At 40.0% G+C, this 24,721-nt stretch overlaps 2 protein-coding genes across 12 annotated transcripts in view; both read left to right on the top strand.

Annotated features, from left to right (window-relative positions):
* ARNT (aryl hydrocarbon receptor nuclear translocator) overlaps nucleotides 1-10,526 on the top strand; it is a 179,209-nt gene extending 168,683 nt beyond the window's left edge. For all 10 annotated transcript variants that reach the window (XM_071207422.1, XM_071207417.1, XM_071207416.1 and 7 more), the window contains 8 exons: nucleotides 3,933-4,043; nucleotides 4,166-4,238; nucleotides 4,400-4,523; nucleotides 4,715-4,817; nucleotides 5,198-5,345; nucleotides 6,416-6,578; nucleotides 7,640-7,806; nucleotides 8,556-10,526. In XM_071207422.1, the coding sequence (XP_071063523.1) occupies nucleotides 3,933-4,043; nucleotides 4,166-4,238; nucleotides 4,400-4,523; nucleotides 4,715-4,817; nucleotides 5,198-5,345; nucleotides 6,416-6,578; nucleotides 7,640-7,806; nucleotides 8,556-8,645 (979 nt within the window). In that variant the 3' untranslated portion in view covers nucleotides 8,646-10,526. The remainder of the gene's footprint in view (nucleotides 1-3,932; nucleotides 4,044-4,165; nucleotides 4,239-4,399; nucleotides 4,524-4,714; nucleotides 4,818-5,197; nucleotides 5,346-6,415; nucleotides 6,579-7,639; nucleotides 7,807-8,555) is intronic.
* Nucleotides 10,527-11,839: 1,313 nt separating this feature from the next.
* On the top strand, nucleotides 11,840-21,290 carry CTSK (cathepsin K). 2 transcript variants are annotated; one of them, XM_004461593.5, is made up of 8 exons: nucleotides 11,840-11,975; nucleotides 13,610-13,733; nucleotides 14,223-14,345; nucleotides 14,427-14,582; nucleotides 15,606-15,824; nucleotides 17,818-17,983; nucleotides 18,245-18,350; nucleotides 20,609-21,290. In XM_004461593.5, exons 2-8 carry the CDS (start codon nucleotides 13,611-13,613, stop codon nucleotides 20,706-20,708), a joined length of 993 nt encoding a protein of 330 aa, XP_004461650.1. In that variant the 5' UTR covers nucleotides 11,840-11,975; nucleotide 13,610; the 3' UTR covers nucleotides 20,709-21,290. The 2 variants fall into 2 exon arrangements, with proteins under 2 accessions (XP_004461650.1, XP_058131307.1); XM_058275324.1 differs by lacking the exon at nucleotides 11,840-11,975 and adding an exon at nucleotides 13,040-13,061.
* Nucleotides 21,291-24,721: the final 3,431 nt, after the last annotated feature.

The following is a 24,721-nucleotide window of genomic DNA, read 5'->3' as shown; positions in this document are numbered from 1 at the left end:
TATTTATTTACTCCCCCCCCCTTATGGTTTGCTTGCTGTCTCCTCTCTGTGTTCATTTGCTGCGCGTTCTTCTGTGTCTGCTTGTCTCCCTTTGTTGTGTCATCTTGCCGCGCCAGCTCTCTGTGGGCTGTCAGCTCTCCCTGGGCGCAGACCAGCTTGCCTTCACAAGGAGACCCTGGGACTCGAACCCAGGGCCTCCCATATGGTAGAAGGGAGCCCAATCTATTGAGCCACAGTTGCTTCCTGTAGATATGTTTTTTCTCTTGGATATATACCTAGGAGTAGAATTTCTGGGTTTATGGTAACTCTATGTTTAATCTTTTGATGAAACTGCTAGACTATTTTCCAAAGTGGCTGTACCATTTTATATTCCCACAGCAAAGAATGGTGATTCCAATTTATCCATGTCTTCACCAGCACTTTCTATTTTCTGTCTTTTGGTTATAGCCATCCTAGTGGGTGCCAGTTATCAGCTTACTTTTCCTCTAGAACTGGCCTTGAGCCCAGATCTTTAAGATCAGAAAATAAATAAATAATTAGCAAATGTGAATAATACCCAGTAACAACATTGAGTCAATCTCCTCCAATTCAATTTTTAGGGCTTATAAAGATTAATTCTTTTCTAACTAACTTAGCATAAAAGTGTGGATTAAGTTAGAAAATTTTATTGAGTTCTTTTAGGACTCAAATGTATAGTCGTTGTAGGTTTTTGTTTTTACATCTTTATCTTGCCCAACAAGCTATTGTTTTATGTTTCCCTTTTGTTTAAATTTTGAAATGTAAAAGGACTCAAGTTTTTGGAAATACAACTTTCCCCAATTATAATGTATAGTTTTTCATACTACAATTAATTTTACTTAATTTTTAATATTTTAAATAAAGTCTTTATTGAAAATTTGGAAAGTATCAAAAAGTAGAGCAAAGGAAAAATATTCTCACTATCCAGAGATAGTGTTTGTTAATGTTTCAGTTTTTTACCAATGCTTTCTTTAAACATAAGATTTTGATCAATTAACATATATAAATATTTATTCTAGCATATTCTTAAAGGAGCAAATTAAGAGAGAAGTTGAAATGTCACTATTTTCAGTATATTCCTCTGAAGCTTGATTTCCTGGCTGAGGATTATGATATCCATGTATGTGGCATCTCCATCAGTCATCACTTCTCTCTCAACACTCCTTTATAGACACATTTCCTGATTGATAAGGGCTTCAGTTTGCAGGTTGGAAACTTTTTTGGGGCCCATTATTTCCTGATAAGGGTGAGTCCTGTGTTATGGAAGGTGAAGATGATTTTTGGAAGGGTAAAGCTTAAAGTGTGTTGATTATGTCTCTAGTATTTCAAAGATGCAGGTAACAGGAGCAATAGAAACAACAATAGTAAGTGGCCCCTGTCCCTGACTCCCTTTATAGCATGGGAAGCAGGTTTCTCCCTGGTTTGGCCAACCCAAATCAGGGTTGCTTTCTGTAGGTCTATATCAGAGATGTGTATTAATGACTGGATGCTCTCTATAGGTCTATATCAGAGGTATTGTTCTCCCTAGCTTCTCATAGCCAAAAATAGTCTTCAGCTAGAGCAGTCAAAGTAATAGCATACTAGGGAAACGGACTTTGGCCCAGTGGTTAGGGCGTCCGTCTACCACATGGGAGGTCCGCGGTTCAAGCCCCGGGCCTCCTTGACCCGTGTGGAGCTGGCCCATGCACAGTGCTGATGTGCGCAAGGAGTGCCCTGCTACACAGGGGTGTCCCCCGCGTAGGGGAGCCCCACACGCAAGGAGTGCACCCATAAGGAGAGCCGCCCAGCGCGAAGGAGGGAGTAGCCTGCCGAGGAATGGTGCCGCCCACACTTCCCGTGCCACTGACGACAACAGAAGCAGACAAAGAAACAAGACGCAGCAAAAAAGACACAGAAAACAGACAACTGGGGGAGGGGAGGGGAATTAAATAAATAAAAATAAATCTTTAAAAAAATAATAATAATAATAACATACTATGAGTTTAAGGAGGAAAAGCGATTCTGCAGCATTCATTTCTTTAGCCAAGTGGAAGCACTCACCAATATTAGAGATTCGGTCAGACCCTCTAAAATAAAAAAGGTCAAGTCTCCTTAGATGAAGCCCATTTAAGCAACAGAGCTAGCAGTGTTTGCCTGGTTCCAGTTGAATTTTGCAAGTCAGGGCAATGGAAGTGGTTCTATGCCTGACATAGTAGGTCCTACCCCTCTTATATGATGGAGAAGGTCAGCTATGGTGTTAGTGATGAAAAAACTTCTAAATGGCTTTTGTCTCCTGCCCTGCCCTTCTCCAGATGCCTCTGCAACAGATACCACAGTTTAGGATTAGGCGTAAGCAAACCTTAGCTATTTTTATATTCTCAGGTTTTCTCACTACTTCATTGATTCCTAGGAGATAATTTACAATCTTGTTTTTTCTTTAAAGATTTATTTTATTTATTTCTCTCTCCTTCCACCACCACCCCCAGTTGTCTGCTCTCTGTGTCTATTCGCTGTGTGTTCTTCCATGTCCGCTTTCATTGTTGTACTGTTGTCAGCGGCACTAGGAATCTATGTCTATTTTTGTTGAGTCACCTTGCTGCGTCAGCTCTCTGTGTGTGCGGCCGCCACTCCTGGGCAGGCTGAACTTTTCTTTGTGTTGGGCAACTCTCCTTACGGGGTGCACTCCTTGCGCCTGGGGCTCCCCTACGTGGGGGACACCCCTGCGTGGCAGGGCACTCCTTGCGCAACATCAGCACTGCGCGTGGGCCAGCTCCACATGGGTCAAGGAGGCCCAGGGTTTGAACTGTGGACCTCCCATGTGGTAGGCGGATGCCCTATCTGTTGGGCCAAGTTCGCTTCCCAATTTACAATCCTAAAAGTCAATATTAGATACCAAACATAAACTCAATGTTAGAATAGAGCAGGCGCCTGATAAATGGTGCTTTCTGCTCAACAAAATATTAAGAACAGGATCTTTTGCTTCTATTTACACTTGAGTTTGGGTAAATACTGATGAATGAAGGAATTCGGTCAGTATCTACCAAAGTTTTGAGTTAGTTGATCCCCAGATGGATTGGTAAAGCCTTGCATTCAAATGGGGAATGGGAAACTGGAGTAAGTATGAATCCCATTTTAAGGATAAGAAAACTTGGGACTTGGAGAGATTAGATTGTATGTCCTATGTCACACTACTAGGAGATCATGGAACAAGGACTCTCAATTTCAAGAAAACCATACTTTGAGGCTTTACCTTAATAATCAATCCAGTTTTGAGGTATGGATTACAAAGAAGATAAATGAAAAGAGAAAATCTATCAGTCCTGATCTTTCTGTGTTAGGACCTTTGGGAAGATTGGGTAGGGAAAAAGGAGAATACCAATTAAGTTAATAAGTATTCTTTGGGCCGAAAAGGTGCCTTTCATTTCCCCATGTATCTGGTTATGTGTTACAGGCTGAATATAGCTTCTGCCTTCAGTTAGCATATATTTTAACATGGAAGATCCAGAAAAATATTCAACAAAAATATATCATTGCCAAAAGGAATAGAGGACAGAAGTATCTGTGTCATCGTTGAACACTTATCTCCAAAAGCTTCCCCATTCCCATCTCTAGTTCTCTCTCTCTAACTCCTCTTCACTGCACATGTGCATATGCATACACACATAACAACAAAGTGTTAAGTACCTAAACTGCTAAAACCCAATCAGGATGAACTTTTGTGCCATAGGACACAGTTTCTATTTGTCTTCTTTTGTCCATAGTCTGAACTTTTTACTGAAACTGAGGTCATATAGGTTACCCGTAGGATTGGACTTTAAAGAGGAATTTATTAGTGATTTTCCACCCACAGATGAATCTGTAGAGCTTTATGTACAAACTGGGTCAGGTTCTTTATCCCTCCCCCACCCCATTCTGTCTATTCTCTATTTTTCTAGGAACTCTAGTCAGGAACCACGGCCTACATTGTCCAACACAGTTCAGAGACCACAGCTAGGTCCCACAGCTAATATACCCCTGGAGATGAGCTCAGGGCAGCTGGTACCCAGGTAAGAAATGGTGAAAGTATCATTTATTGAGCAGTCACTAGCTCAGGGGTGGTCATCTGCATTCCTGTTTTTTAAGAAAAATCTTTTACCCACTCCTCCCTTTATTGGCTTTTAAAATATAGGCAGCAGCAACAGCAGACAGAATTGGATGTGGTACCAGGAAGAGATGGGCTGACCAGTTACAGTCATTCCCAGGTGAGTGAGTGTCTTCTTCCCTAAAGAGGGTGGTGAATATTTCCTTATAAAATGTTTCCTAGTACCAACTAGATTGTATGTGTATCTTTATATGAATGTGTATCTTTGTTGAATTATCCCATTAATCCCTTCTTGATTATTATTATAATTTTATTCCACAGGTTTCTGTTCAGCCTGTGACAACTACAGGGCCAGAACACAGCAAACCCCTCGAGAAATCAGATGATCTGTTTGCCCAGGATAGAGATCCAAGATTTTCAGAAATCTACTCCAACATCAATGCAGGTATGGTTCTTCCTCATTCCCCTTTTAAGTTCTCATTTACATCACTTACTGATGGGCATGCTGCTGTCCAATCAGTAGACTTCCAACATATTTCCACTTAATCATAATATCTCATAAGTAAATAGGAACTTGATGAATTAATATACTGCAGCCCCTTGACTGGCCCTCCCCTCACTCCTTTTGGTCCACAGATCAGAGTAAAGGCATCTCCTCCAGCACTGTCCCTGCCACCCAACAGCTATTCTCCCAGGGCAACACATTCCCTCCTACCCCCCGATCTGCAGAGAATTTCAGGTGAGCCCCATATGTGTGTGCTGCTTTACAAGGCCCTGAGGGGTTCAGTTGCTAAATCCAAGTTGTATTTTTCCCTAGCTTTCTCTAGTTATTTCAGACAAAGCAGTGGCGCTTGCAGGCCTAGGGTGAGACCAGCTGCTTTTCTTCTTCCTCGTTCTTTGCACTTGTTGTGTTGCCATGTTCTAGGTTCCATCTCTGTGTTTCCTGGTCAATGTGTGACTGTCAGTCTTTTTCTTCTTTTCCAAATTCTGCTACCAAGTTTTCCTTTACTCCAGGGAAGTCAAGGGGATCTAGAAGTAGCACTAGATTGCCCTTGATTCCTGGTTTCTGTGATAAACCCAACCTTTTAATCCCTTACCTCACTGTTTGTTCATTCCTAGGAATAGTGGTCTGGCCCCTCCTGTAACCATTGTCCAGCCATCAGCTTCTGCAGGGCAAATATTGGCCCAGATTTCCCGCCACTCCAATTCCACCCAGGGAGCAGCCCCAACTTGGACTCCTAACACTCGTCCAGGCTTCTCTGCACAGGTAAAGCTTCTCATCTGGCTGTCCCCTGTGTATTTTGGTTTCTTCCCCATATATAGAATGATTGTCAATCTTAGACACCTACCCGCTGCTCCTAGCACCCCACCACCACCTTCCAGTTTGTAGGGAGTAATTAGATACATAAAAGCCATAGATAATCCAAAAATCTCATTAGGTCCATGGTTTTCACATACTCACTTTACATCAAAATTGCTATACAGAATATTTGATTTTTAGATTTGTTTACCTCTTAGAGTAAATTTAAATTTTAAGAGGTTTTCACAAACTACAGGAACAAAGGAGGCAATTAAATTACTATTTTACATGCTGTGATGTCTATCTACCAAAAAAAAATGTATTCAGAAATCCTTACAATGTATAATGCATATGTATATATATGTTAATTCCAAAGCAAATTATTCTTTCATATATTAATAAATGTTTATATTGTATAAGCAATATTTTAAATTAAAAAGTCAGAACTAAAAGTTGATTCCAGAATTATTAAAAGCAATATGATCTCAGTTGTGTAAAAATGCACAGGAAAGTAAAAACTGGAAGGCATTATCCAAAAATATTAACCATAGGTCTCTGGTGGAATTAGTTATGATTCTTATTTTCTTTTTGTTTTCATTTACTTCCCAAATGTATATGCATTCCTATTATGTTGAGAAAAAATGCCTAATTAAGGAAAAATCATTAAAAATGCAGTAGAGACTGAATAATAGAATGAGGCTAAGTGTTTTTTTCTCTGTGTATAATATACTGTTCTTAATGCTTCTCAGTTTTATATACCTTTATAGTTTATGAAATGCTTACTTTTAAATAATTTTATTTAGTTTTCACAACCTTAAATGTATAATTTTATTAATCCCGTAGTCCTTTACTTTTTGTACTTTATCACAACTGCCCTAAAAAAAGAATGGGAGTTAATTGGAAGAAATATACAGTAGGAAATAAATGATGAACTTGGTTCCAAAGAATGCACTGATTGACAGACGGTTGACTCTGATAGGAATGGCATGTGCCATAATGTTAATGTTCCATTTGTTCCCTTCTTATTTCTCCTTTAGCAAGTTGCTTCCCAGGCTACAGCCAAGACTCGTTCTCCCCAATTTGGTGTGGGCAACTTTCAGACTCCATCTTCCTTCAGTCCAATGTCCCTCCCTGGTGCTCCCACTGCGTCACCTGGTGCTGCTGCCTACCCTAGCCTCACCAACCGTGGACCCAACTTTGGTGAGTTGAGACCAAAAGGAGAGTAATAAGAAAATGATAGTGAGCGGCTATAGCTCAAGTAGTTGAGCACCTGCTACCTTTGTATGAGGTCCTGAGTTTGATACCCAGTACCTCCTAAAAACAAAAACAAACATTTTAAAAAAACAACTCTCATTGAGGAGCAGGTGTAGCTCAGTGGTTGAGCACCTGCTTCCCATCTTCCCATGTATGAGGTCCTGGGTTCAATCTCTGGTACCTCCTAATAAAATGGAAAAGAAAAGAAAAAATCACACCACTAAAGAGAAGGATTTGGTAGTTAAAATTGTTGTTTGTCTCTGCCTGGGTTCACTAACCTAACTGTAGGGAAATGCAAATATGTTCTCTGGAAGGTAACAGTTTATTTAGAATTTAAAACTAACCCACATGAGGGAAGCGGATGTGACTCAGGTGACTGAGCTTCCACCTACCACATGGGAGGTCCAGGTTCGGTTCCTGGTGCCTCCAGAAGAGGACAGCGAGCTGGCATGACAGGCAGGTGCAGCAAGCTGACAAAACAAGATGAAGCAACAAGAGACACAAGAAGGAAAAAGCATAATGAGAGACAAAACAAAGCAGGGAACAGAGGTGGTTCAAGCGATTAGGTGCCCTCCCTCCCACATTGGAGGTCCTGGGTTCAATTTCTGGTGCTTCCTAAAGACACACAGCACACAGCAAGTGCAAACAATGATGGGGTAGAAATAAATTAATAAATTTAATCTAAATTTAATCTAAAAAAACAAACAAAAAACTAACCCACATGAAAAGACCTCCACACAGATGTCAAAAAGCCTATAAGTTACAATAAATTTAATTGGGTACAGGTTTAATATAAATGAGCAAAGCATTTTTTGGAAAGGATACCTAGAAAAGAAAAGTTAATTTGGACCAGAGTTTTGAAATAGAAGAGGCTTTGATTAGCAGAGAGAAGGACAAAAGTTACCCTAGGTAAAATTAATGGCTTGTGTATAGTGATGTGCTAGTTTCGCCTCTCCAGTACAGTTAGTAGATTGAAGTTATTTATTCTTCCATGCTGTTATTTCTAGCTCCTGAAACTGGACAGACTGCAGGACAGTTCCAGACACGGACAGCAGAGGGTGTGAGTGTCTGGCCACAGTGGCAGGGCCAACAGCCTCATCATCGTTCGAGTTCTAGTGAGCAACATGTCCAGCAGCCATCAGCACCACAACCAGGCCAGCCTGAGGTGTTCCAGGTGAGAGGGTGAAAAGAACTTCAGAATATCAGAAACTGGGAGTGAAAGGGTAAGGGAGGCAAGACAGAAGGAAGCATATAGAGATTGAGGTGTTTGGGTTGGAAGGAGGCTACAATGATAGAGAAGGGATATGTAGAGAGGAATGTCACTAATTGGAAAGATAGTGAACTTAGTGTGAACTTAGTGTTTCTGGCCTTTAACCAGACCAGACAAAGGTAGTGATTTGAATCAAGCCTCATCCAAAGATGTTAAAGTTATTTTAGCCTTTTCATAGAGCCACATCCCTACTTTTCAGTAGCTCAGTATAAAATTGTCAGGATCTATACAAAAAAGTACTGGAAATAAAATATATTGATTACAGCTATAAAGGTTTATTTTATATAAGTCCTGAGGGGATGCAAGAATGGATGAAGTAATCTTAAGCAGGACAAGTGAAGCTAGTTTACAGCACATAATGAAAGAAGATTTAACAGGTTTTGGGGGATAACAAATAGGATAGAGATACTCCTTATGATGCTATGGGAGGTTATTTGAGACGTGGCAAGCAGACTTTTTTCCCTTTCAAAATACTGACGCTAGAAAAGAAGAAAAATGAGGAATTATAGGAGAAGGACACAGAAAGGACTAGGAAAAACATCTTTGTGAGTTAAAGGAGTCAGAATGTTGCAGAGGGAATAAAAAACATTGGGGGGTACCTTGGTAAACCTAAGGGGTCAGATGTGTAACCCAAACTTTTTTTCTCTCCATAGGAGATGCTGTCCATGCTGGGAGACCAGAGCAACAGCTACAACAATGAAGAATTTCCTGACTTAACTATGTTTCCCCCCTTTTCAGAATAGAACTTTTGGGGTGAGGATAAGGGGGTGGGGGGAAAAATTACCATTTGTTTTTAAAAAGCAAATTTTTCTGTAAACAGAATAAAAGTTCCTCTCCCTTCCTTTCCCTCACCCCTAACATATACCTTCTTTCCCTTCTGACCTTCCCCGTGCCCTCCTGCCTCTTGGAGATAACATTTATAGAAGCAATGGAATGAATCCCCAAAGCTTTTGGGACTCTTTGAAAAATTGAGGCTGGGTGAGGTGTTAAGAATGCCTTTCCTTATGTCTCCTAACCAGAATTTTGTGCAGAGATGGTTTGTGCTAGTCAAGGGACAGGTTAGCGAAACCTGATATCCATTATATGCTTTGGATGCCATGGCTTGCTTTTGGAAAGAAATTCTGAATAGGGTGGAAGAGAGTAGAAATTTCCTGATATTTGAAACATGATAGGTATATATGGGGCTTTAGGAAGTGAGCATAAGCTCTTTTGGCTGCTTGTGTTCAGTTCTTCTGGAAAGAAATTTCTGAGTGAGTGATTGAGAGAGGAGGGTGGGGAAGGGAATGTTCTTCTTTCTCCCTGTTAGGGAGTTATGCAAAATTTGTCCCAGATTTTATCTTTGTTTTTCTGTGTTTTTCAAAGAGTCCTAAGGAGTTAAATCTTCCAGGTGTTTTCCACTTAGTATTGCAGCCAAAGAGTATTTAAAATAAATGACTTTGCTGCACTTATATCTATGCCCAGCCAATATGCAACTGTGAGCAAATGTCTTCTGAAGTATTCTGTTGGTATGGTTTGTCTCTCATTGAACATATTTAGTGTTAAGGCTGGTCATTCCTGCTTTTGGTGCTGTCACCTTATATGGAAGATCTGTAAATATTACAGAAACAGGCTGGCAAGATAAATTCTTTATAAAACCCCAGACTTGGTCATAAGGATAATGCTGCATTTTTATGTCAGAATCACATATGTTGTGTGTTCTGTAGAGGTTATTTCTGCATGGAAACTCAACTTCTTGGATTAGCCATCCCAGTGAAAATCCTCACTACTGGGTGTAAACCAAATACCAAGCCCTCTTGCAAAGTAGCCTCTTTCATCCCATCCTTAAAGTGTCCAGTCTGGCAAGAAACCTGGAGTTAGGTCTTTCCTGGGCCTATAGCTCTTTTCTCTTTGCCCCGCCTCCAATTTTGAGATTGGGAGTTGCTTTAGAGTGCAGGTGTAGTAATTCCATGCGATCGATGGGCCTGTACTCCCACTCCAACAGGTCACTTAGTAATTATAGCCATATAAATTCAGATGCACGTCACTGCTCTCACCTTTTACCTTCCTCAGGTAATATCATGTGTATCATCCTTTTTTTTTTTTTTTAATTGGCTCCAGCCAGTATCTAAATGCAAGACTAAAATTATAAGGAGAAGACGTATTAAATGTAGCCTTAGGGGACTGAAGAACACAGATGGCCTTGAAGAGGTTGAGGGAATGTCATTTACTGAGTCCCCTCCTTGTTGTCTCCACTGTGGTGCCAGGTGGTGGAGTGATAAAGGAGACACTTTATTTTTTTATTCTATGTGCACACACACAATATACATATATATTTATATCACAATTTAAGAAACCAAAAAGTTGAGTTTCCAATGGAATTCTTGTTTTTTAATAATCAACTGTTTTTAAATGTGATCAGGACTTTAATATTGTACAGTTATTATAGGGCTTTGGGGGAAAGGGAGGGTAGGGAGAAAATGCTCTGGGGATTTTGTTTCTGCTTTTCCTTCAGGGTTTTATTTTTGATTGTTTTGTTTTTTTCTTGGCCATTTCTGTAGTGCTGGCATCTGTGCTAAGCCTTACAGTGGCAAAATAATGACTTGTAGCAAAGATTTTAAAACAAAATATTTCTTCCTTTTGTAAAATTTCTTGTGTTGTGTGATCTTGATTGCGACTTTATCATTCTAAACAGCACTCACAACTAGACAAATCCATAGCTTGAGCTCAAAACATACAAAAATAAAGCCCAGTATGAGTCTGTAATTTCAGGAATCAGAAATCACAGGATTCTGATCACTCAGCACCCCTCCCTGGCAGTTGTCCTCCTGATCCTGACACATCTGAGTAAAGTTAGCAGGGACTTTCTGACCAACAGGGGGATTGCCCAAGAACTTAGTCGAGACCACTAGGGCACATCTGGATGCCTTCCCCTAGGATGTCCTTTTCTAGATTAAAAGGAGTTAGAGATGGGGAATTTAAACTGTTCAAGTCTGGACCTGGTTTCCCTTTAGGATCATGTGGTTATCAAATCTTAAAAAGGCCATAGGCATTAAGCTGTATTCTTGAGGGTTTGTGTGTAATATCCAGCTGAACTAGAAGTCATATCTAGATCCCAGTATATTATCTTTTCTATTCCCAGGACTCTGTTTTCTTCCTCCCCCACATCTCTTTGTGGAAGAAAATAGGCTTTGGGGGTGTGGCTCGGGGACTGAGCTAGACTCTTATGATCTGTCACATGCCTGGATGCTGGGGAAGCATTTTGGGAAGCTCATGTGACTGTACCTGGATCGGGGGTTTTAATAGTTGAGGCAGATACTGTTCATCAGGCATCCCACGATCTGAGAGTTTCAACAATAAAGTCACATGTTTGTCCGTCAGTGCTTATGGCATTGATTCAAGTGCTGTTATGAATAACCAGGAATGCTGTTTTTGGTTACTTTTAGAATGAATTTCATCTGCACTTCCCTCAGCAAAACCACATTGGGCTGGGAAAGCTAGTCTAGTCTGCCTGGAAGCAATGACAACTTTTAACCAACAATCTTATAAAATACAAATGATTTTAGAGCCTATGGCTTCCCTTACATTACTCTTTTCCAACTTTTTGTGTTTATTCCTTCATCCCTAAGGTGAGGGTCAAACACAAATTTGAAAACTGAGGTTTCAAAGTTGGGGAAGTGGGCAATAACAGGAAGAAAGTAGGAAAATAAGTAATTCCCCAAATAACAGGATGAAAGTAGGAAAAGAAGTAATTCCCCAATATGTTATATATAGGATACAGAATATTAAAGAGAAGAAAGATGGGGGACAGCAGGGCTGTGTCCTAACATTTACCCTCCAAGGAGAGGTAAGCCCTAACTTGAGTAATGTGTCTGTGAAGCTGGCTCCACCCATATGCAAATCCACTCCTTCCCTCCTTGCAAACCCCCCTTCTCTCGGCATTTCTATCCCGCCTCCCTCTCCTACCCAAATTTTCCAGCTGACTGCTGAAGCTGACTTCCGCAATCCTGATGAAATAAATCTAGCGCCCCTCGTTATCCGCCCTTACTCACACTTTGCTGCCGAAACCAGCCCAGGGAACAGATCCCCATTAGCAGGTAACATTTTCAACTTCCCAAATCTTTTAGCTTTTCATTCTTGCTAGTTCTCCATTTTAGGAGTATTAAGGAGTAGTTTGACTTGGGGATCAGAATGAACTAAGTATGCTCTGTGGATGAAAATAGTTGCCATTCAAGGTCATTTCCTGGCCAAATAAAATCTGCCTGGAAACCTTTAGGATCCTATGATTTGTGTGTATGTATGAATGGATGTTAAGAGCCAAGGATATAGGGAATTCTTTACCCATCTCTCAAGAGTGGCCTCTGTACAGTTTTCTCCTTTTGGCCAAAAGGAACCAAAAGAGAACGTGTGGAGGGAGGGGTATTGTAAGGAGGTGGTGGCTCAGTTCTTCCTGCTCCTTGTGACATCTCAAAGCCCCTAAATAGCTATTAAATATCTGGTTGAACTAAGCCAATTTGCAAAGATTACGCGAAAATGGGCCTTAAATACAGAAATTATGTATGCTGGAAAACTTGCTACAGATTCCAAGTTGTTCTTAAAATAGAGGATATGCGATTAAGCAAACCACTGCAAGAAATGAGTAAGCCTGGAGTAAACTTCTGAACACCGAATTTAGTGATCGTAGAACATTGTTTTTCCATCTTAAATACTTCTAAGAAACCTTAGTTTTGAGGCTTTTTGTCCTGTGAGGCAGCCACATGGATTTTTTGTTGTTGCGGGGGGGGGGGGGGGGGGAGTGGGGGGTGGGGGGGTGGGACGGGAACCAAGAAAAACTTCCTACAAACAGCAGCTGGTTGAGATTAGGATAGTTTCCTGCCTAAGGAGGGGGTTGGAAAGTAAAGAAAGGAGGAAGAAACCTATAAAGAGATTGAGGAAACAATAAACAACTGCCTCATAGTTAGAGAACAGGAAACCCTGTCAACTCTCCTCTTGACCTCTGCTGGTGAGATCCTGAGAAGTAACCTAACAAATTCAGAATTTAGTCTAGGAAAAGCATGCCTTGCAAAAATTATCAGGAAGCAAAAGTTAGCTGAAAATCTTTTTGTATTCTCTAATCTTCCTCCCACTTTGCCTTTACCCTGTCTGACTCCTCCAAGCCTTTTGGGGACACTGAAGAAGACAAGGTGGGTGTTCAGCCTCTTGATTGTCCATCTACCCTGCTTTTGGTTGTCTGTGCCATTTTGTTTGTGTATATTGATTAAAATATACTTGGAAACAGATGTGCCAGCATCTCTTCCATACTCAGGTCACTCTGATTATTCTGTTTTATCATAATAAAAATCATCCTCAATTCTCTGTCTACTTTCCTCATAGAGCCTAACAAATTCAGAATTTAGTCTAGGAAAAGCATGCCTTGCAAAAATTATCAGGAAGCAAAAGTTAGCTGAAAATCTTTTTGTATTCTCTAATCTTCCTCCCACTTTGCCTCATAGAGCCTCATGGTCCAGAGGAAGGGGTTATTAACTTCAGGTTCATGTACCCCTTAGGATTATTGTGTGTGCATGCATTTTTCTGGTGAGAGGGACTACAGCTTTTTACTGGTTTTTCAAAGGAGTCCATGACTCCCAAAAAGTCAACACCCATCTGGGAGTATGACTCTATTTCCTCATCCCAAGCCAGGCTGTGAACACTTTGCCAAATGGAAGTGTCCCTAATTATCCCCTTCTCCCAGGATGTGGGGGCTCAAGGTTCTACTGCTGCTGCCCATGGCGAGCTTTGCTTTGTACCCTGAGGAGACACTGGACACCCAGTGGGAGCTATGGAAGAAGACCCACAGGAAGGAGTATAACAGCAAGGTGTCTGGGGAAAGAGTGGGAAGCATGGCAAGAGGGCTGGGACCTGAAACTTCTCTAATCCTTTATGAGCTTTCAGATTCCATTCTTCAATCCAAATACTTCAGCCACTCCAACCAAGCAACCCTGCCCCTGTTGCCTAACTCTTAACATACATCTTTCATTTCTATACCTCAACTTACCCTCCATCAAGTCCCATTCTTTTTCTTTATAACTGTCATATTTCTCTTTTGGGATACCTCAATTAATGCAACTAATCTTAATCTATATGCAATTTTTCTACTCATATCCCCAGAGCTTTTAATTCTATTTATATTTTTTTACATATTTCTTTTTGCATGCTCTTAATAATCCCAGGCTCAGTTCCTCAACTAGAATGTAAAGTTGCCATGATTTTCACATTTCATCACTTCTAAAAACCTCCAACAGTATTACATAGATAACTTTGCACATGGACACAGTCTATACCAGTACTAACTATGCTCTGTTTAGGTGGATGAAATCTCTCGGCGTCTAATTTGGGAAAAAAACCTGAAGTTTATTTCCATCCACAACCTTGAGGCCTCTCTCGGTGTCCACACCTATGAACTGGCCATGAACCACTTGGGGGACATGGTGAGTTGAGCCTCAGCTCCTGACCCACCTGCTCTGCTTCCGTAGTTCCCTGCTTATGCCTGTCCTCTTTCTTCATCCCAGACCAGTGAGGAAGTGGTTCAGAAGATGACTGGACTGAAAGTGCCCCTCTCTCGTTCCCGCAGTAATGATACTCTCTATGTCCCAGACTGGGAAGGAAGAACCCCAGACTCCATCGACTATCGAAAGAAAGGATATGTTACCCCTGTCAAAAACCAGGTATTCTCCGTTCTTCTGAGTATGAGTGTGTAACCCGACATGGCCTTTATCTTTTTCTGCTGCTTTGTTCTTGAGGTAGGAAAGGACCAGGAAGAGGAGGTAAAAAATGAACTCTACCTATGCTGAGAAAATATATACTATTCTGTTATTTAACTCATCACCTATTTTTGTCTTTAGGTTGTTTCTGGTTTTTCATTATCACAAATAGTGTTGCAGTAAGCATCCTTGTTTATATTTTTTTTGTACATGTAGTTATGCAAAATCTTAAAATTGAAATTACTAGGTCACAGAAAATCCCTTTCAAAAAAGATTTTACAATCCTATACTCTTACCAGCATGAGAATGCCAATATTCCCAGAGCCTTAACAACCCTGGATTTTATCAATAAGGTGAACAGTTGATTTAACATTCATTCAACAACTTTTTTTTTATTTTAAGAACTTACCTGGTACAGTATTGGGCAGTAGAGATTTAAGACGTCAAAGACATAACCTGTGTCCTCAAGAAATTCTCAGTCTTGACAAATAAAAAAAACAGAAAACTATAGTCTAGCCAAAAAAATGAATAGCTCGCACTTTCTGAAAGATTATTAAGTGCCAGTAACTTCTAAGTCCTTTACATGAATTTAATCTTTTAATCTTCCTAACAATCCCATTAAGTATATTATTATTATATACATTTTACAGAGAGGAAACTGAGGCGCAGAGAGGTTAAGTAACTTGCCCAAGGTCACATAGCTAGTTGGTAGCAAAGCCAGGATTAGAACCCAGGTGAACTAACTCCAAGGCCAGTACTCTGCTCTGTTCTGCCTTAACTGTTGCTAAGAATAACGAGAGTAACAACAATTATTAATAGCAATAAAGCAATGCATATATGCTAAATGAAGGGAATAGGAAGACTTTACAATAAAGGTGACATCTGTGCTGGAGTTTATAAGACACGTGGAATTTCACCAGGCAGGTAGAGGCAGGATGCAGAAAGTGTGAACAGCAATGACTGATAATTTCTCCATATGCCCCTCAGGGTCAGTGTGGTTCCTGTTGGGCATTTAGCTCTGTGGGTGCCCTGGAAGGCCAGCTCAAGAAGAAAACAGGCAAACTCTTAAATCTGAGTCCCCAGAACCTGGTGGATTGTGTGTCTGAGAATGATGGTTGTGGAGGGGGTTACATGACCAATGCCTTCCAGTATGTTCAGAAGAACCGGGGCATTGACTCTGAAGATGCCTACCCATATGTGGGACAGGTAAGACCGCCCCACACGGGTTTATGGCACTGGGATGGCTCCTCCTTCCCAGCTAGGCTTTTTTTTTTTTTTTTTAAGATTTATTTATTCCTTCCCCCCCCACCCCCCACCCCCATTGTCTGCTTTTTGTGTCCATCGCTGTGCATTCTTCTGTGTCTGCTTGTCTTCTCCTTAGGCGGCACCAGGAACCAATCCTCGGACCTTCCAGAGTGGGAGAGAGGTACTCTTGTACCACCTCTGCCCCCCTGGTCTGCTGTGTCTCTTATTGTCTCTCTCCTGTGACTTTTTTTGTTGCGTCATCTTGCTGTGCCAGTGCAGCATGGTCTTTTTGTATTGGAAATAATTCCGGAAATCTTGCTTTCCATTACTTTTCCCTGCTTTCTTGATGGGTTAATTTCCCATAGAAGGCCAAGAAGATTCCCACAGTCTGGGAGACCTTTGGGAGCGTAGGATACCATGGCTTCTATCTGACCCTGGACAATACAAATGGAGAATAGATTAACCCTGTAAAATGAAAGAAAAACCAATTGCTTCATATTTACTGTATATTTTAGAGATGAAGGATCACCTTTCTCCTATGAGATCCTTCTTAGATTACATCTTTCTTCTCTAAAAGGAATATAATCTGAGGGCTGTTATATACCTGGGGCTGATAGGTAATATATGAGGCCTTTGTAACAGGAGTCTTAAGAGCAAGGTGATAAGGTTTAAGTAATAAAAAATGATGGTTACTGTGTGCTAAACCATGTCTTTACTACATTTTTTCATTTCATCCTTGAAACAGCCCTGTAAGGTAACCATAGTCTTATTTTATAAATGAGCAATTTGATGCTTAAGGAGATAAAACAGCATACTCAAGTTCATACCACTAGTTAAGTTAGTAATTCCCTAGCAGGCTTATATTCATTAAGTTTTTATGCAACATTTACCAAGAACCTGTGCAGTACATTTCAGTGGGCCACACAGATGAAATCAGCATTTTTGGGGAAGGTTGTGAAAACAAAACTAAGCTATGGCAAGTACAGTGAAGGCCATAAATGCCACACAGAGTAGCAGGATGGCATGACATCCTTCTAAGTCCATCCACAAGACATTCTGTGTTATTTGTAGATCTGTGCAATCTCTGGTGCCAGGAGACATCAGGGATTTGGATCCTATAACAGGGAATAAAGGGATTTTGAGAAATTAGAGCAGAGGACCGCTGTGATCAAATGCTTCCATTACTCTTAATATTCAGATGATGTATCCTTTTTGTAGATGCAACCTTAGCGTTTTTGAAGGGGTAGTCTTTGGCAAAATTAATTACCACAAATTATATAACACTTGACATGGGCTGTCATTAGATTCCATAATTGTGGTTTGCCAATAAAATACATCGTTGCCAACTAGACCTACAAAACACAGACTAAATTGCTAAATTCTTTATTAATCTGCTTTATTGTCATTCTATGTGTTTTTATATCTGTCTCTGATGAGAGCACAGGGGTACAGCCAAAATTCTGCCTCACCTAGCTCCACCTGTATGGGTGGAGAGGACCAGGTCCTCCTTCTAACTGGGCCTCAGCCTCGACCTCCTCCCCGCAAAACCGATGGTACAAATTCCAACACTCACAAATGCTACATAGCCTGAAGATGATTTGTACTTTTTAAAAAATCCTATTTCAGAAATCTTTCCCTACCCTGAAGTAATAAAACTATTCTCTCTTTAAAAAAAAAAAAAATTTTTTTTTTTCTTCCACATTTATGTCTTTAAACCACTGGAATTAATTTTTGTGTATCATGGAAGTTAGGGATCCATTTTTCATACTTTTTTTTTTTTTTAAGTTTTCTACAATTGTGAGGAAGAAATAGAGACTCTTGTCCGCTGCCTCTGTTAGTTCAAAGCTAGAAGACACCTCTCACTGACATCACTTAAGACTTTGGTAGAATTCTCACTCACCAACTCGTTGCCTACTGCTTTGTCCTAGTCCTACTTCTACCTTGTTTCTTCTAGGATGAAAATTGTATGTACAACCCAACAGGCAAGGCAGCTAAATGCAGAGGGTACAAGGAGATACCTGAGGGGAATGAGAAAGCCCTAAAGAGGGCAGTGGCCCGAGTGGGACCCGTCTCTGTGGCCATCGATGCAAGCCTGACCTCCTTCCAGTTTTACAGCAAAGGTAAGGAGCTGTTCCCAAAGAGCACAGTCAGCTGTCTCCTACAATGTGGGCTTCTTGACGGGCACTGAGCAATTCCAGAACTTATATTTCACAGTTAGACTGAGTCTGCCAGAGAGAAGCTAACAGTCACTACAGTTCAGAGCATCTCTATCTTCACCCTTTCTGAGTGAGACAGGAAGTCGAGAGGGTCTGCAAGACTGCCAGACCCCTTAGGGCAATGTGGAATTGAAGGGAGCTTCACCTTGACACTTTGTTTCCTAGGTGTGTATTACGATGAAAGCTGCAATAGCGATAATCTGAACCATGCACTTTTGGCAGTGGGATATGGGATCCAGAAGGGAAACAAGCACTGGATAATTAAAAACAGGTAATGATGGGAACTCTACTTTTGTTACTCAGTCACTCACCTTTTTAACTCTCTACCTCACCTCCACCTTCCCAATCAGAGACCATTAATTCTAAGTCTAACATTTAATGGCCAGATAATAGCACTCAAAGTATGTGTTGGGCAGCTGCTCCGTGTACAAATTACTTTTACTAGGTTTTTAGCCACATACACTTATGAATGAGTAGGATGTCTGCCTATAGTGACCTCACAGCCCAATAAGAGAGAAGACCTAACTAACCATAACATAGAAACACAAAGAACCAGAAGCAGCTCTGGAATTATTATTTTTCTTTCTTTTTTCTCTAATGGGATCAATTTCTTAGGGGATTCCATGTTGTCAGTCTCTGGGAGCAGCAGGGGCAAAATGTAAAGGTTTAATATCTCTTTGTGCAGCTTTCCCCCTTCTAGATACACTTAGGAGATATATATATATATATATATATATATATATATATATATATATATATATATATAAGAACCTACAAAAGATTGTGAAGTCTGTGAAGGGAAACACGTTTTATAAATAAGATATGAACAAAAAAATTAAGGTTTCCTTCCCTGTTATGAACAAATAAAACATTCACTCCCCATCCTTTGTTAGCTCCTTCTGACTTCATGAGGGCCACATTTATGAGAATGACACTTTTCATTTCCTTGTTGGTTAACACCAGCCTGGCAGCAACACTAATTAAATTTCTGTCCTTGATGCCCTCACATGTCCTAAACTTTGGGGAGTTCACAGGGTAATGCAGTGATGTAATCAAGTTGAGCTGCTGCCTGCAGGAGAGAATGTGAGGCTGGGATTTGCTTCACAATTTTTTATATCGGTCCCAACTCACTTCTGTCCTGTCTCCTCGCTTTATCTACTCACAACCCCATTTAGCCTCTTCTCTCTTGATCAGGTGCCAGGAGTGGAGGCAATATCCAAGAGAGCTGGGAGGTAGAAGGGCTACACAGAGGCAGGGTCAAGATCACTGGGGGCTCCCAGATAACGGGGAAAAAGGGATAGGGTACAGATCTTAAGTAAATGTATTAGATAGTTGGAGAAATTGCTGATTGGGAATAAAGAACAGAAAACTCAAAAACAATTTAGGAAGATATAGAGACCATTATCTCTCTTTTTTTTCCTCTCTTGCTTTTTCTTCCTTCTCTCCTTCTCTTTCTCTCTCTCCATTCTTTCTTTCTTTTTTTTTTTTTTTTTTTAAAGATTTATTTATTTATTTAATTCCTCCCCCTCCCCTGGTTGTCTGTTCTTGGTGTCTATTTGCTGCGTCTTGTTTCTTTGTCCGCTTCTGTTGTCGTCAGCGGCACAGGAAGTGTGGGCGGCGCCATTCCTGGGCAGGCTGCTCTTTCTTTTCATGCTGGGCGGCTTTCCTCACTGGCACACTCCTTGCGCGTGGGGCTCCCCCACGCGGGGGACACCCTTGCGTGGCACAGCACTCCTTGCGCGCATGAGCGCTGCGCATGGCCAGCTCCACACGGATCAAGGAGGCCCGGGGTTTGAACCGCGGACCTCCCATATGGTAGACGGACGCCCTAACCACTGGGCCAAAGTCCGTTTCCCTCCTTTCTTTTTCCACTCATCTCCTTAGCAATCTCATCCATACTATTAGCTTCATCTGTCTCTCGTATGAGGTTGACTCCCAAATCAAGATCACTAGTGTCAGCTTCTTTGCCTCTTTGTTATGCTCTATACTCATCTTTTCAAGATTAATCTTCTCCAAACCAGCTTCACCACTCAAAAACTTTCAATGGTTTCTCCCCAATGGTAGGCTATAGTGTAAAAGTAAAGCTCTTCATTCTGGCAGTAACAAAATTCGTCCTTCCTCAATCTACCTGACTGTGCATATCTCCCCTTCCACTCTGTCATATACCCTATTTTTCAGCACACGTGCTCCTACCACATGTCCCATGCTTTCTCCTACCTCTCTTGCTCATTTCACATCCCTCTACCTATCTTATATCCACATATCCAAATTCTGTCCAGTCTTCAAGCTCAGCTCAAATGCTACCTCTTGCTTTAAGCCTTTTCTGATCTCCTTGACCAGAAGCAGTCTCTCCCACCTTTGAGACCTACAGCATTATGCCTTCTCTCCATTTAACTAAAAATTATTTTAAGGTAAGAACCATATTATTCATTTTTGTATAACACCAATCCTTAGCACAATACTCAGTAAATGTTTTAATAAATAAACAAACTGAAAAATACTAAGGATTTCTCTTGATTGATCCTACAGCTGGGGAGAAAACTGGGGAAACAAAGGATATGTTCTCCTGGCCCGGAATAAGAACAACGCCTGTGGCATTGCCAACCTGGCCAGCTTCCCCAAGATGTGACTTCAGCCAGCCAATCCTCTTCCTCTCTCCCGTTCCTTCCAGGATGGTGCGATGTACTAACATACTTTGGAAGGGAGTTGGTATGCCTTTCTTGAAGCAGATATGGTGATACAGATATTATCTGTTCATTTTCTTCATTTGCTTGTGCTTCAGATGATACTTCTACTGTTTTCCTTCTCTATTTCCAAAGCCTTTACTTTTCACTGTGGCAGGAAAAGTCAACAGCAGAAATTTTCCTGACAGATGTGTACCCTTAGGCTAACAGACGTGATCACAGTTTGCCCTAACTGTGTTGTCCATGGGCTGCTGCTGTGCAGATTGTTAGAGCTTAGAAATCTTCCGATAGGTTAGATTTTCATTCACTGGGACAAGTTAGCATTAACTATCCTAGAGAACTAAGTTGACCTGATTTTTCAGTCTCCAAGCTCTCCTTTCCTATATTATCAAGGTGGAAAGTTCTTGCTTTCCACCTCAATTTATAAATCTATTTGTAAACCTTTGGTACAAGTTTACATGATACCAAAAATGTGTTTTCTTTATCTTTTTAAAAAAATAAAGCAAGTATTTATCTCTTGTCCTCAATTTAATAAATAACTATTTAGTAACATTCATTTTGTTTTGGATACTATGCTAGGTGCTAGAGACACAATGACTAATAACATACGTTCCTCAATTTTGATCTGTACCAAGAAGTATACTAAAGTTCAGGGGTTAGGTGAACACAATCCCTTCTTCTGAAGAGAGCACAGTCTAGTGGATTACAGCAGTAGGTTAAGTACCACAGTTAAGGTGTACACAAGGTACCATGGGAGCAAAAAGGTAGAAGTGCTTCACTCCATCGAATAAAGGACATCTAAGCAATTTAAGAATTGCAAGTATAGTTTTAGATATATAGGTGTATGGTACTGTACATAGATGTGATCTTTAATTCTGCTTGTAGGGGGATCAGATACGTGACATGTGAACTGGGTCTTAAAAAATATCTTAAGATTTTTTTTTTGGACGTTCTACAACCTATTGTCAACAAAGGAAATTGAAACTCTTATTTTACTAATGGTTTTCAACCAGTCTTAATTCTAAAAGACCTTAGTTGACTAATAATAAATCAGCACAACTTGTTTTACCGTTTTTCACAAAGTATTTATTGCACTCTTACTATTACTGCTAGAAAGAGTTCAAATTTATTAAATGCTTACTATATGTTAGACACTATTTTCTTTCTTTCTATGCAAAAATCATTTTTTCGTGCAAATATTTATTTGCCAGCGTGTTCAGGCTACGATGATGAAAAAAACTAGTGAGAAGTGGACTTGGCCCAATGGATAGGGCATCTGCCTACCACATGGGAGGTCCGTGGTTCAAACCCCGGGCCTCCTTGACCCGTGTGGAGCTGGCCCGTGCGCAGTGCTGATGCGCGCAAGGAGTGCCGTGCTACACAGGGGTGTCCCCCCGTAGGGGAGCCCCACGCGCAAGGAGTGCACCCATAGTGAGAGCCGCCCAGCGCCAAGGAGGGAGCAGCCTGCCGAGGAATGGCGCCGCCCACACTTCCCGTGCTGCTGACGACAACAGAAGCGGACAAAGAAACAAGACGCAGCAAAAGACACAGAAAACAGACAACCAGGGGAGGGGAGGGGAATTAAATAAATAAAAATAAAATCTTAAAAAAAAATAAAATAAAATAAGATGACATGTTTTTATATATAGAAAATCAAATAAAGGAATCAACTAAAAACTATTGGAACTAATAAATGTGTTCAGCAAGGTTGCAGGATGTAAGATCAATATATAAAAATCAATTTTATTTCTATGCAGTAGCAATGAGTAAACCAAAAATGAAATTATTTAAAAAATTCCATTTATAGTAGTATCAAAATCAAATACTTAGGAATAAATATAAAAAAACAACACCAACACTTATACTCTGAAAACTACAAAACTGCTGAAAAAAATTAAGATCCAAGTGACATTATGCTAAGTGAAATAAGCCAGTTACAAAAGGACAAATATTATATGATTCTACTTACTGAAATCATCTAGAACAGGCACATTCATAGGCAGAAGAGGATGGGGGAATGGGAAGTTATTGCTGAATGGGTACAGGTTCTGTTTGTGGTGATGAAAAAGTATTGTTAATGGGTGGTGGTGATGGTTGCACAACATTCTGAATTTAATTCTTGCCACTAAATTGTATACTTAAAAATGGTTAAAATGGCAAATTTTATGTTACTTGTATGTTATGACAAATAAAAAAGAATGGAAAGACAGTGCATGTTCATGGATCAGAAGACAATGTATTAAGATAAGATGGCAATACTCCCTAAATTGATCTACAGATGCAATATAATCCATATCAAAATTCCAGCTGGATTCTTTGACTAAATTGATAAATTGATCCTAAAATTCATATGGAAATTCAAAGGACCCAGAATAGCTAAACAATCTTGAATAAAGTTCAAGGTTTCACACTTCCTGACTTGAAAATTTACTACGAAACCACAATAATCAATATAGTGTGGCATAAAGATAGACATATTCATAAAGGAATAGACTTGAGAGTCTAGAAATAAACCTTTCATTTATTGTCATTTGAGTTTCAAAATGGGTGCCAGGACAACTCAATGGGGAAAGAAAGTCTTTTCAACAAATAGTGCTGGGACAACTGGATATCCACAAGTAACAGAATGAAATTGGATGCCTACCTCACATCATATTAAAAAAATTAACTCAGAATCGTTAAAGTACTTAAATGTAAGAACTAAAACTATAAAACTCTTAGGAGAAACCATAGGGATAAACCTTACGATGTTGGATTAGGCAGTGTTTCTTAGATGTGACACCAAAAGCACAAGAAATGAAAAAAAAAAATAGATAAATTGGGCTTCATCAAAATGAAAAACTTCTGTGTCTCAAAGGACACCAGCTGAAAAGGACAACCCATAGAATGGGAGAAAATATTTGCAAAACATATATCTCATAAGGGACATGTATCCAGAACATATAAAGAACTCCTAAAACTCAATAATAAAAATACAACTAATTGATTTTAAAAATCAGCAAAGAATCTGATTACTTCTCCAGAGAAGATACACTAATGGCCAATAAGTACATGAAAAAGATGCTCAATATCAATAGTCACCAGGGAAATGCAAATTAAAACCACAATGAGATACCACTTCATACCCACGTGGTTGCTTATAATAAACAAAGAAAGAGATAATAAGTGTTGAGGATATGGAGAAATCAGAACACTCATACACTAATGAAGATGTAAAATGTGTAAAATGTGTAAAGATGTGGCCACTTTGGAAAAAAAAAAATGATGTGACCACTTTGGAAAACAGTCTGGCTGTTACCCCACAGGTTAAACATAGAGTTACCATATAATAGCAACTCCACTCCTAGATACATATCCAAGAAAAATGAAAACCTATATACACACAAAAACTTGTACATGAATGTTCATAGCAAAATTATTCATAATAGTAGTCCCAAAGTGGACAACCCAACTGAAAAATGGATAAATAAAATGTGGTATACCCATGCAATGGAGTATTATTCAGTCATAAATAGGAATCAAGCCGCAACATGGATGAACCTTGAAAACACTGCTAAATGAAAGAAAAGGCAGTAATATAGAGTATGATTTCACTTATAGGAAATGTCCAGAACAGGTGCATTTGTAGAGAGGGAAAATAGATGAATGGAAAAAAACAACAAACAAAAACTAGCTATACCAAATACCATTGATTGTACACTTGGATGGATTGTATGCTTTATTGATATGTATTAATAAAATTGATTTTTTTAAGAAGTAGATGAATGGGTGCCTAGACCTGGGGTGGGGTTTGGGGAAAGTAGGGAATGGGATTTCTTTTTGGGGTGATAAAAACATTCTAAAATTGTGGTGCTGGTGTACTGAAAACCATGGAATTGTACACTTTAAATGCATAAATTTTATGATATGTGAATTATATCTCAATTAAACTTATTTAAAAAGATACTATACCCTGATA

Source organism: Dasypus novemcinctus, chromosome 13 (genome assembly GCF_030445035.2).
Source record: "Dasypus novemcinctus isolate mDasNov1 chromosome 13, mDasNov1.1.hap2, whole genome shotgun sequence".
Taxonomy (NCBI): Eukaryota; Metazoa; Chordata; class Mammalia; order Cingulata; family Dasypodidae; genus Dasypus; species Dasypus novemcinctus.
This window is presented reverse-complemented; position numbering and strand designations above follow the sequence as displayed.

Bases quoted from the DNA above. Each gene is read 5' to 3' on its own strand.
- CTSK (XM_004461593.5), top strand. From the start codon at position 13,611: ATGTGGGGGCTCAAGGTTCTACTGCTGCTGCCCATGGCGAGCTTTGCT. The intron at 14,346-14,426 runs GTGAGTTGAGCC...TCTTCATCCCAG, and splicing joins TGAACCACTTGGGGGACATG to ACCAGTGAGGAAGTGGTTCA. The intron at 18,351-20,608 runs GTAATGATGGGA...TTGATCCTACAG, and splicing joins CACTGGATAATTAAAAACAG to CTGGGGAGAAAACTGGGGAA.